Raw genomic sequence first — 12,697 nt, 5'->3', positions numbered from 1 at the left:
ATGGCAGGAGGGATGCTATATCCCTTCTGAGGTTAGGTTATAAAGGTCTGTGACTTCTGTCTTGGGCACTCTCTCTTTTTCTCTCCCATGCACACACCCTCAGATCACTTGTTCCGGAAGAAGCAAGCTGCCCTGCGGTCAGGTGGTACCTGAGGCCCTGCTCTGTCCCTTACTAAAAGATGCAAGACAAGTTAGATAACCTTGTGAGCTCCAGCTTCTTTACTTGGAAATTGATCATTTTTGCCTCACCTACTTCTCAGGTCATGAGTCTCATGTAAAATAAAATACATGCAAACATTATATGACTATTAACTTATCTAATCCTTATTTCACAGATGAAAACCTGAAGACCAAAGGAACGAGAAGAATTGACGGGTGAGGCACAAAGAGAGCAGAGGATTTAGAAAAGGAGCCAGGTCTGGAGTCCAGAGCTTGCGAGTTCAAGTCCAGTTATCTTCTCTGCTATGCCTAAAGGGTCACGTGCTATTATGGTTAAACAGTCACTCCACGTTTCAGAAAAACAGCAGATGAATTATGAATCGTACGTGGTTAACCAAGAGACTGACATTTCTTCTACGGTATATAACAAATTGGGGGTAAATGCATGAGGGTCAGAGTTTTTCCGTGTAGCTTTTACATCGTGAAATTGACAGAGCCAGTTATTCCTTCCTTCCTGTCTGTTTCTCTGCCAGTCACTGCAACATCCCTAGTCCAAGCACGCGGGCATCCAGCCAGAAGGTGACTAACACCATCTCTTTGCACCCAAACCATGTACAATAGGCAAATAACTCCTGTATTTAAAACCCTGCTAGACAAGTTGGTATCAGTACCTTTAAACTATAAATACTCCTTTGCTGTGCAATTTTAGTAAAGAATAGCTGAGAGAAAAGAGGCTAACAGTTAAAAGCCAGCAAGGCCAGACCATTTGGGCAACCGTGACTAACCTTGACAGGGCTTCAAACTTTTTTTTTGTTGTTTTTTTTTTTTTTTTTTTGCGGTACGCGGGCCTCTCACTGTTGTGGCGTCTCCCGTTGCGGAGCACAGGCTCCGGACGCGCAGGCCCAGCGGCCATGGCTCACGGGCCCAGCCCCTCCGCGGCACGTGGGATCTTCCCGGGCCGGGGCACAAACCCGTGTCCCCTGCATCGGCAGGCGGACTCTCAACCACTGCGCCACCAGGGAAGCCCCAAACTTTTTTTAATTAAAATGTTTTTCTCTCAAAGAAGTAGTTTTGTAAGCCACCTCACCTTCTGCCTTCCCCTCTGATAGGGGGGAAAAGTGATGTTTTAAAATGTTGAAAAAATCTGATCCGAATCAGGTTAAAAAAAAAAAGGGAGGGGTATGTTGACTCAAACTGGAAGGGAAACAGCAAACATAAAACTAGTTGTGCTGGGGACCCTGGTCGGGGAACTAAGATCTCACATGGCTCGTCGTGTGGCAAAAAAAAAAAAAGTTGTGCTGGAGTGGAAGGATTACCTTTTTTCCCATTCTTTGTTTTGTCTTTCATTTTTTTAAAGTATATTTATATATAATAGATAAGATATTATATATACACTAGTAATATATTTGATATATAATTTATATATTTTTTGCATATTTTTAACTTAAAAATTCAAATTTTATACACGAACTTGACAGAATGAGACGTAATAGAGCTTTTGGATTTAAATAATAACTAGTTATGGTTTAGTTTTTCACTCTTTATGTGTGTCAGTTAAGATTCTTCCAGCTGCAAGCAACAGAAACTAACTATAGCTACTTTAAAAAAGACAATCTAGGGAATTCCCTGGTGATCCAGTGGTTAGGACTCAGCGTTTTCACTGCCGTGGCCGGGGTTCAATCCCTGGTCAGGGAACTAAGATCCTGAAAGCCGCGTGGCGCAGCCAAGATATATATCTCTCTATATATAAGACAGTCTATGGGAGGAATATGGGAGAATGTATAGGACCAAAGGGCAGCCTTGGAGAAGCAGGAAGCAGACAACCACTGAGGACATCCATTCCACTGAGTGTAAAGCCTTGCCGCTGAAGCAAACACTTCCCAGTTCTCTGTTTCTTCTGGGCTCAATGTCTGGGTCTCAGATTCAAGGTCCTCAGAGAATGAGATTCTGCTTAGCCAAAGATGTGCCCAACTAGGAGGTTCTGAGCTGATGAACAAAAGAGGGAGTTGAGAGGAATCTCCCAGGTCCCCTCCATTTCCATGTGGGAGAGCAGAACCCTTAGAGGATCCCATCCCCCCAACACAGCCCTCAGCAGCTGGTGGAGTCACCCCAAAAGGAGATGAGATACTGACTGGAAAGCCCAGTGTCCACTGAATCATAGATTTGTTCTCACAACTGGATGAGAGCTCGTGAGACCACGAACTGCCTTCCAGCCATATTTTGGATGGACACCCACACATCTTTCCTCCTTACCTGTCAAGGACCAGCAAAGACCGTGCTTTGGGCATGACATTTCCGTGTGACGCTTTAGAGCAAAATATAACTTGATTTAATCTCTACACTCACATCATACAAATCGAGTCCAATCCTCCTTTAAGCATACCCCACATCCATTCCCACGCCACCTAGTACTGTGTTTCTAGGTCTTTCCCATCCCAGTCACTCTCTCCCTTTGACCACTGCCCACCCAGTTCTCCTTGAAGAATGTTCTATATTAACAGGCATTACATGACAAGGAAAAGGGAAGGGGGCCCACCGTCAAATAAATATAAGAAATACTGGTTAAACTGCAACTCAAAGTTTGTCTAGATAGCTATAGACCATCCCACTCTGAAGATCTTCCTTGAAGATCCTGAAAGGTAACCACTAAACCACATGTTCTTAAGAGATGGATTCCACATGGCTTTAAGGTACGAGTGGTTTAACTGCATTTTTGACAGATGGAGGTGAAAGTGTGGAAATTTTTATTATCATTCAAATTTTAAAAGCTTTATACCTGTAGTACACCAAGGGGAAGGGGTTCTTAAAGAGGTGACTCTTTGGGTCTGGTCCCTGATTTAGGAGTTGTGGAGCTTTGGTATGTGTTTGTTAAGTGCTTTAAGAATTCGTGACCTTGGTCCCGGGCTGGTAAGGTTGTGCCAGTTTCTTCTTCCTTCAGGGGAGAAGAGACACTGTTATACCTCCAGGCTCTCAGCACATTATTCCTGCACAATTGACTCCTTCACATCTTCTGTGGATTAGAATTTGCTCTGTCAGACTTGAGGCTCCCTCAGAGGAGAGATCAAAGGAGAGAAGCATTGAACTATTGCTCAGGATGGACCTTAAATGCAGTTTGTGCATGTGGTGAAACATACATCCCGTAAAATTTACCCTTTTTCACCACGAAGTAGACAATTCAGTGGCATTACTTCGCCACCACCACCATCTGTCTCCAGAGCTTTATCATCATTTCAAACCAAACTTCTGTACCCATTAAACAACTCCCCATTCCCATCTCCCTCCCAGCCTCTGGCAACCACCCTTTTACTTCCTGTCTCTATGAATTTGACCACTCCAGGTCCCTCATGTATGTGGAATCATACAGTATTTGTCCTTTTGTGTCTGGCTTTTTTTTTTTTTGGCCGCACCGTGTGGCATGTGGGATCCAGTTCCCCCAACCAGGGATCAGACCTGCACCCCCTGCATTGGAAAGGCAGAGTCTTAACCACTGGACCTCCAGGGAAGTCCCCTGTGTCTGGCTTATTTTTAAAAGCAGTTTTGCTATAAAGAACATTAACCTTACATTGAATTAAGGGTATGATAGGTGTAGCAATTGCTTCTAGGTCAGAAGTCTTTAACTTGGAGCCCTTGGAGGAGTCCTCAGGAGCCGTCTCCCCTTTAAGGGATGAGTTTCCTAATTACAAGGTTTTCTTAGGAGGCTTTAACCCAGAAGATGCTAATCACTGTTCTGGGTCTTCTCTGCTTTGAGAGCATCCTCTTGGTCCCAAACTAAGATTAGCTGCCACTCATTAGGAAGAGCTACCAATCTGGTCATATTTACTGTATGGCTCTGGATTTTGCTAATGATTCAAGTTTGACACCTAACAGAGTGTAAACCCCTAGTCCCATGTTTACCTGGCCACTTAGGAACTTTGATCTCACCTTCCTCATATGAAAAATATCTAATGGAAGACTACAAAGAGTCAATGAATCTACGACAAAGGAGGCGAGACTATACAATGGGGAAAAGACAGCCTCTTCAAAATATGGTGTTGGGAAAACTGGACAGTTTACATACAAAAGAATCAAACTGTACTACTTTCTCAAACCATATACAAAAATAAACTCAAAATGGATTAAAGACTTAAATATAAAACCTGAAACCATAAAACTTCTGGAAGAAAACACAGACACCAGTCTTAGTAATATTTTTTTTGGATAGGTCTCCTCAGGTAAGGCAAACAAAAATAAACAATGGTACTATAGAAAATGAAAAAGCTTTCTGCATAGCAAAGAAAACTACCAACAAAATGAAAAGGGCTGCCTACTGGATGGACAAAGATATTTGCAAATGATATATCTGATATGGGGTTAATATCCAAAATATACAACTCATATAACTCAGCATCCAAAAAAAAAAAAAACAAACCCTGATTAAAAATGGGCAGAGGGGGCTTCCCTGGTGGCGCAGTGGTTGAGAGTCCGCCTGCCGATGCAGGGGACACGGGTTTGTGCCCCGGTCCGGGAAGATCCCACATGCCGCGGAGCGGCTGTGCCCGTGAGCCATGGCCGCTGAGACTGCGTGTCCGGAGCCTGTTGCTCCGCAATGGGAGAGGCCACAACAGTGAGAGGCCCGTATACCACAAAAAAAAAAAAAAGTGGGCAGAGGAACTGAATAGATATTTTCCCAAAGAAGACATACAGATGGCCAACAGGCACATGAAAAGATGCTCGGCATCACCAATCATCAAGGAAATTGCAAATCAAAACCACAATGAGATATCACCTCACACCTGTCACAATGACTATTATTAAAAATACAACAGGGCTTCCCTGGTGGCGCAGTGGTTGAGAGTCCGCCTGCCGATGCAGGGGACACGGGTTCGTGCCCTGGTCCAGGAAGATCCCACATACCGCGGAGCGGCTGTGCCCGTGAGCCATGGCCGCTGACCCTGCGCGTCCGGAGCCTGTTGCTCCGCAACGGGAGAGGCCACAACAGTGAGAGGCCCGCGTACCACAAAAAAAAAAAAAAAAAAAAAAAAAGTGCTGGCGAGGGTGTGGAGAAAAGGGAATCCTCGTGCACTGCTGGTGGGAATGTAACATGGTGCAGCCACTGTGGAAAAGAGTATGGAGGTCCCTCAAAAAAATTAAAAACAGAGCTACCATATGATACGGTAATTCCACTCCTGGGTATATACCCAAAGAAAATGAAGACACTAGTATGAAAAGATACATGCATCCCAATGTTTATAGCAGCATTATTTACAATAGCCAAAATATGGAAGCAACCTAAGTGCCCACTGATAGATGAACGGATAAATGATATGATATTATATATATATACACACAATGGAACATTACTCAGCCATAAAAAGAATGAAATCTTGCCATTTGCAACAACATGGATGGACCTACAGGGCACTGTGCTAAGTGAAGTAAGTCAGACAAACACAAATACTGTATGATTTCACTTATATATGGAATCTAAAAAGCAAAACAAACACAACAGAAATAGAGTCATAGGTAGAGAGAACAAACAGATGGTTGCCAGAGGGAAGGGGGATGAAAGAAATAGGTGAGGGAGATTAAGAAGTACAAACTTCTAGTTATAAATGAGTCATGGGTATGAAATATACAGCATGGGGAATATAGTAATATGTAATATCTTTGTATGGCAACATATGGTAACTAGACTTACCTTGATCATTTCCTATACATTTAAAAAGGTATAGAAATATCAGATCACTATACTGTGTATCAGGAACTAACGTAGTATTATAGGTTAATTATACTTCAAAAACAAGCAGACTCATAGAAAAAGAGATCAGATTTGTGGTAACCAGAGCTGGGGGCGGGGAGGGGAAGGCAAATTGGATGAAGGCAGTCAAAGGGTGAAAACTTCTAGTTATAAGATAAATGGTTATTAGGGATGTAATGTGCAACATAAGTAATATAATTAACACTGCTGGGACTTCCCTGGTGGTGCAGTGGTTAAGAATCTGCCTGCCAATGCAAGGGAATCTGCCTGCCAATGCGAGGGACACGGGTTTGATCCCTGGTCCAGGAAGATCCCACATGCCGCAGAGCAACTAAACCTGTGTGCACAACTACTGAGCCTGCGCTCTAGAGTTCACAAGCCACAACTACTGAAGCCCGCGCACCTACAGCCCGTGGTCCGCAGCAAGAGAAGCCACCACAATGAGAAGACCATGCACCACAACAAAGAGTAGCCCCCACTCGCCACAACTAGAGAAAGCCTGTGCGCAGCAACAAGACCCAACGCAGCCAAAAATACATAAATAAATTAATTAATTAATTAAAAAGACACTGCTGTATGTTATATATGAAAGTTGTTAGAGTAAATCTTAAGAGTTCTCATCACAAGGAAAAAAATTTTTTCCTTTTATTTCTTTTATTTTATACCTATGATATGATGGATGTTCACTAAACTAATTGTGCTAATCATTTCATGATGTATGTACATCAAATCATTATGCTGTACACCTTAAACTTATACAGTGCTTTATGTCAATTATATCTCAATAAAACTGGAAGAGAAAAACCACAATGGGATACCACTTCATACCCATTAAAATGGCTATGATCAAAAAGCAAAACACAAGAAAACAAACAAACAAAACAACAACAAAAAGAAACAGAAAACAAGCATTGGTGAAGATGTTGAAAAATGGGAACCTTTGTGTGTTGATGTAAAATGGTATATACACTATGGGTAACAATATGGTGGTTCCTCAAAAATGAAAAACAAAATTACCATATGATCCAACAATTCCACTTCTGGGTACCTACCCCAAAGAGATAAAAGGAGGAATTCAGACATATCTGTACTCCCATATTCATAGCAGCATTATTCATAATAGCCAAAAGGACAACCCAAGTGTCCATCAGTGAATAGATGAACAAAATGCAGTATATCCATACAATAGAGTATTATTTAGGCTTAAGGGGGGAAATTTGGACAAATGCTACAGCACAGATGAAACTTGAAGACATTATGCTAAGTGAAAAAAGCCTGTCGCAAAAGGACAATTACCATACAATTCCTCTTATGAGGCACTTAGTAGTCAAATTCACAGAGACAGAAAGTAAGATGGTCGTTACCAGGGCCTGGTGGGGAGTGGGGGGGTGGGAAACGGGGCATTTATTGTTCAATGGGGACAGAGTTTTCATTTGGAAAAGTTCTGGAGATGGAACGTGGTGATGGTTGCACAACAGTGTGAAATGTACCTAATGCCAGTGAACTGTACACTTATAAATGATTTACATGGTAGGGACTTGCCCAGCGGTCTAGTGATTAAGACTCTGCCTTCCAGTGCGGGGGCTGCGGTGTGATCCCTGGTCAGGGAACTAAGATCCCACATGCTGTGGGGTGTGGCCAAAAATTAAAAAAAAAAAAAAAGATTTACAAGGTAAATTTTATGTTACATATGTTTTACTATAATAAAAAGCTTTTAAAAAGTATCTAATGCTCTCTGATCATTATTCCCTGCTCCTGCAGGAATTCTGGGAGCCTTTTGTTGAGTTCATTCCCAATCAACATATTCTGGAAAGAGACAAAATGCAGTAAGTAGCAAAAAAGTTTGTTCAAAAGCTAGGCCTGCCTTCATTGTTTGTATTTCTTAGTACAAAGTCACTTTAGCATCATACTCCTTTCTTCCCCCTCTCCCTCCCCTAAGAGAGGCGAGTAGGGGAAAACAAAAACAAAAACGAGTGAAATTCTACACCAGAGGCAGCAGGACAAACTTCTATGAGATTAATGGGTCTAGAACAACTTCCAGGAGCCAGGAAGCTGCCACTCAAAGGTGGCCTGCATAACATGGATGGGGAGAAGCTCAGGGCCAAGTCATGAGAGAAGCCCGCCTGTCCATCACCCACATCCCAGGAACAGCTCAGGTACCTGCCAGGTGATCACCTGCCCAGGAGGTTTGGGCACTTACCTCAGAGAAGTGTCTCTCAGTAATGTTCAGAGCAGTCAGGGCAATCTGACGGTTCTCGTGAAGTTGCAAAGCCTCAATTCTATCAATCCCACCGAGTCCTTCTATCAGCAGACACATGCTTTCCTTCTGAGAAATCTTCTCTGCTGCCTGTGGGCCGTAGAAGAGTGAGACTCTGCACCAAAGCGCTTAGGACGTGGGGCTTCACCTCAGCAGAATCGGATGAAAGCCACCCACTCCAGAATGGGCAGTTGTAGTGTTATTTTCCCAGACTGACTTAAAATTGCATTGTCTTCCTCTCATTTTGGATATTTGTCATCTGTCTATTGAGGTTTATCTTCATTGCACAAAATACAGTATTTTTTTTTTCTGAATATGCCATCATCTATATATCCATCACTAAACACTATTTGGTAGGTATCTCCCTTCTAATTAATAGAGATTGCTTTAAAAACAGAGAAAAGAATGTTCAAGTGATACTATGTAAATGCAGATGTTCTGGCCCTGCACTCCCTGGAAAGCCTTGAGGGGTCGGGCAGGAGACCCTGGGTGACAGAAGCCACACCATGGCAACTAATGAGGTCCCTGGAAACAAATGATGTGATTTGATTTCATCCAATGCTGATCATTGGATTTCTCATCCATGGGTATTCACTCACTCAACATTTGTACATATACTACGCCTAGAGCCCGTGCTCTGCAACAAGAGAAGCCACCGCGATGAGAAGCCCATGCACCACAACGAAGAGTAGCCGCAACTAGAGAAAGCCTGTGCGCAGCAATGAAGATCCAGCACAGCCAAAAATAAATAAATAAAAATAAATAAAAGGAGTCCTCCGGTGTTACTTTGAAACTTTTCAAATGGCTTAGTCACATATAAAAAGACCTTAACCAAATGAATATTGCCAGCCCCCACGATGGCCTGAGATGATCCCAGCCTCTGGGTATTTATGCCCCTGTGTAGCCCCCTCCCATGTTGAAATGGTCTGATCTGTGTAACCAATAGGATGCTGTTGAAATAACCTCCTTCACAGGTCATAAAAGACATTGGGGCTTCCACTTTGCTTTCTAAGGTCACTTGCTTCAGGGGAAGCCAGTTGCCATGATGCGAGGGCACTCAAGCAGTCCCAGGGAATCCATGTGGTAAGAATAACTTTCTAGGCATGTGAGTGAGTCATCTTGGAAGCTGATCCTCCAGCCTCCACCAAGCCTTCAGATGAAACTGCAGCCCCAGTTTCCATCTTGAACTTCATGAAAGACCCTGAGCCAGAACCATCCAACTATGCTGCCTCCAGATTCCTAACCCCAGAAACCATGTGAGATAATAAATGTTTGTTTTAAGCCACCAAGGAGTAATTTGTTGTTCAGTATACAACCAACACAAATAGTATGTAAATATTGGCTTAACTTACATTTCAGAAATAAGACTTTTCTAGAATTCTAATTCAAGGCTTTGTAGTCCATTTTCCCAGCCACATAGCTGAATGGAAAAGGAACTCTAGTATGGTCCCTCGAGATCTATCATCGCTAACGTCCTGCTGCTTCCTTCAAGTATATTCTATGTTTCAGTCTTCCAAAAGAGCCAGCCACGTGGCTCATTGACTATTTTTTTCCTTGCTTCAGACCTTTGATTGGTTTCTCCTTCTCACTCAGAGCAAGTCCACGGTCTCACAGACCTTCCGTGATCTGGCCCCTGGGTCCCTTGAGCCTGTTTCCCACCACCTTTCATCCCTTTGTTCTGCTCTGGCCACACCCCCCTCCTTGCTTTTTAAGATTTCCTTCACCTAGAGTGCTCTTTCCCAGGTATCCACAGGACTCACTTACTTCTTTCAGGTCTTTGCTCAAATGTCCTTCCTCAGTGAAGTTTCTCCTAACTACTACATATAAGAGATCACCATCCCCTCTCCACTCTGGGCCATCAGTAACTACCCCTCTATCAGATATATTTTACCCGTAACTCTCTATCTGATGTCTGTTCCCCTCCCCACTAATACAAAAGCTCTATAGAACAAGGACTTTGCTTTGTCATTTCCTGAACATCTAAAACAGTGCTGGGCACACAAACACTTATCTGAGAAAATGAAGATGATGGACCTTCTTTGAAAGGCCTCTTGGCTTGTCATCCACAGGATGTGTGGACAAAGGGAGGGGGTGAGGAAGTAGAGAGGAAAAGAGAATCCTAGTTAGGTTTTTTGTTTTTGTTTGTTTTTTTTGTGTGTGGTATGCGGGCCTCTCACCGCTGTGGCCTCTCCCATTGCGGAGCACAGGCTCCAGATGCGCAGGCTGAGCAGCCATGGCTCATGGGCCCAGCCGCTCCGTGGCATGTGGGATCTTCCCAGACCGGGGCACGAACCCGTGTCCCCTGCATCGGCAGGCGGACTCTCAACCACTGCGCCACCAGGGAAGCCCCTAGTTAGGTTTTAAGGACCAAATTAAACATCTTAATTTAGAGACTGCTATTTAGAAACCCACCTGTTCAGAACAGCTCACCTGGAGGATAAAAAAGAGGATGTCGAGAATGATGAGAACAATTTTGGTGTCTGGGATGGTGAGAAGATTTATTAGTGGCTCCAGGACTCCAGCCTGGACAAGCTGGATCAACTGGTCCACGGTGCCCCCAGTTGTGAAGTTAGCCACTGTCCAGACAGCCTCTTTCTGGACTTTAAAGTCTCCCTGCAGAGAGAGAACATTTCCATTCTTGACAGATCCTGAAGAATTTAAATATACTGATGCAAACATGGTTCAATTTCTAGGTAGGCTGGACTACCTAATTCCCAGGACTATATGTGCAATTTACACAGAATCCCTTGGCAACCTGCCTTTAGTTTTTGAGCAGAAGACAGCATCTTTGAGAAGCCAAGGAGGAGGAAAGGCAGACTCATGTGGGGTCTTAGAGGGAGGTTCTAAATTCAAACAGACTCACTTTCTTAAGTCAGGCTATCGGAAAAAGAGAACCAACATCACCCAATCAATACAAATTAGGGATTTTAGGTTATAGTGACCCATGGCTACATTTCTAGTCTTTCTGCTCCAGTAAAACTTTGGACAAGAAGCTCCAGAGCTACAAAGTTGAGCACACAGTCTGGAGGGGACAGAGGAAAGCCACTGAAATATCACTCAATGCATCACTTACATTTATAAAAAGCACTTGGCCCAGAGAGAAGGGAGTCATTTATCACAGATCCTTCTATCCCTTTGAAGGAGGAGTTATTCCCATTTTATGGCTGGGGAAAACTGACTCAGTTTAAAACAAAGTTAAAAAAAAAAAAAAAACACCAAAAAAACCAAACCAAAACAAAAAACGTATGGCTCCAAGCAAGCTATAGTTCAAAAGGTACAGTTTGAAAAAAGATTACTCCTTGATCCTGACTAGATGTTTCTGATTAGAATACGTACAGACTCACAGCAGGATAGGAAGTGTCCGATAGACTGGAAGATGCCATGATTTGGGTAGCAAACCTGGGCTACCTTTTTGTACCTAATGCACACCTGGGAACCCACCAGCCAACCTGAGAGCAGGACACGGCCAGTGCCTCCTTTTCCCCATCCTACTCAGTAACCTCTGTCCGCAACCCCAGGTCACCACTCCTGACTTGTTTCACAAGTCGATGGTTTAAACATAGCTCATCCACTAAAAGGTGACAAAAAGAAATGCTGACCCTCTTAATTGTCCTGGGGAAAGGAAGTAGGAATCAGGAGGAAGAAGGAAGCTTTATTGTATTTCTACTGTTATATCTGGATTTTCTATATATATTACCCCTTTCATCAATGTGATTTTTACACTGCAAAGTTTTCAGTGCATAATATCACTGTAACCCGATACGTTTTTCCTCCTAAAACAAAACCAAGCCAAACCTCCTCCCTTTTTGCCAAGGAGAGTAGATGGCACATTCTTTTAACGCTAGAGATGAGCCAGTATTTACCAGCTCAAGATTCCTCTGGGTATTTGAGCTGTGGGATCACCTTTTCACTGGCCAATTCTTGCTGAGTCTTCTAAATTTTTAATGGATTGTTCAAAATGGGATGCCCCTTTCTTTTTTTCAGGGAGAGTTAGGAAACTTAATGTTTCATAGGTTCGTCGTGATCTCAATTAGTTTTGCTTCTCAGCCTGCCTCTGAAGAGCTAAAGAAGTTCAACACAGGGCCCGCTGGAGAGTAACCTTTTGTCACGTGGGCCACTTACGTTTTCTAGAACAGCCACCAAGGGAGGCAGCACACCGCAAGCGATCAGCTGCTGGATGTGCTGGCGGGGCCCCGCGGCCACGTTGCTTAGGGCCCAGGCTGCCTCCTTCTGGATGGAGGAGCGGGGGTGTGTGAGGAGCTGGGGCAGCACAGCTAGGATGCCTGCGTCCAGGGCCAGCTGGGTCTGGTGGTCCGTCCCTGTGACAATGTTCCCCACAGTGCGCAGAGAGGGGGTCTGGAAGAACAAGGTGAGAAAGTGTCACCAAGTACCACGAATTCATCACCGTGGAAGGTGACCATTGCACCAAGCTCCGTGCCCTCCCAAACATCCATCGTGCTGTGCTGATGGTTTTCTGGAAGCCTGTGAACAATGATTATATCCACGATCCTTATTAATTCTGTGCATCCATGGCTGTTTACATA

General features: G+C 43.6%; 1 protein-coding gene across 1 annotated transcript in view; it reads right to left on the bottom strand.

Annotated features, from left to right (window-relative positions):
• Positions 1-2,962: 2,962 nt before the first annotated feature.
• KPNA7 (karyopherin subunit alpha 7) overlaps positions 2,963-12,697 on the bottom strand; it is a gene marked incomplete at both ends in the record, with an annotated part of 32,127 nt that continues 22,392 nt past the window's right edge. The window contains 4 exons of the mRNA XM_079945502.1: positions 2,963-3,091; positions 8,097-8,243; positions 10,584-10,766; positions 12,276-12,509. Coding sequence (XP_079801628.1) covers positions 2,963-3,091; positions 8,097-8,243; positions 10,584-10,766; positions 12,276-12,509 — 693 coding nt within the window. The remainder of the gene's footprint in view (positions 3,092-8,096; positions 8,244-10,583; positions 10,767-12,275; positions 12,510-12,697) is intronic.

This window comes from Stenella coeruleoalba (assembly GCF_951394435.1).
Source record: "Stenella coeruleoalba genome assembly, chromosome: 15".
Taxonomy (NCBI): Eukaryota; Metazoa; Chordata; class Mammalia; order Artiodactyla; family Delphinidae; genus Stenella; species Stenella coeruleoalba.
Note: the sequence above shows the minus strand (reverse complement) of the source record. Positions and strands in the feature narration are given on the sequence as shown.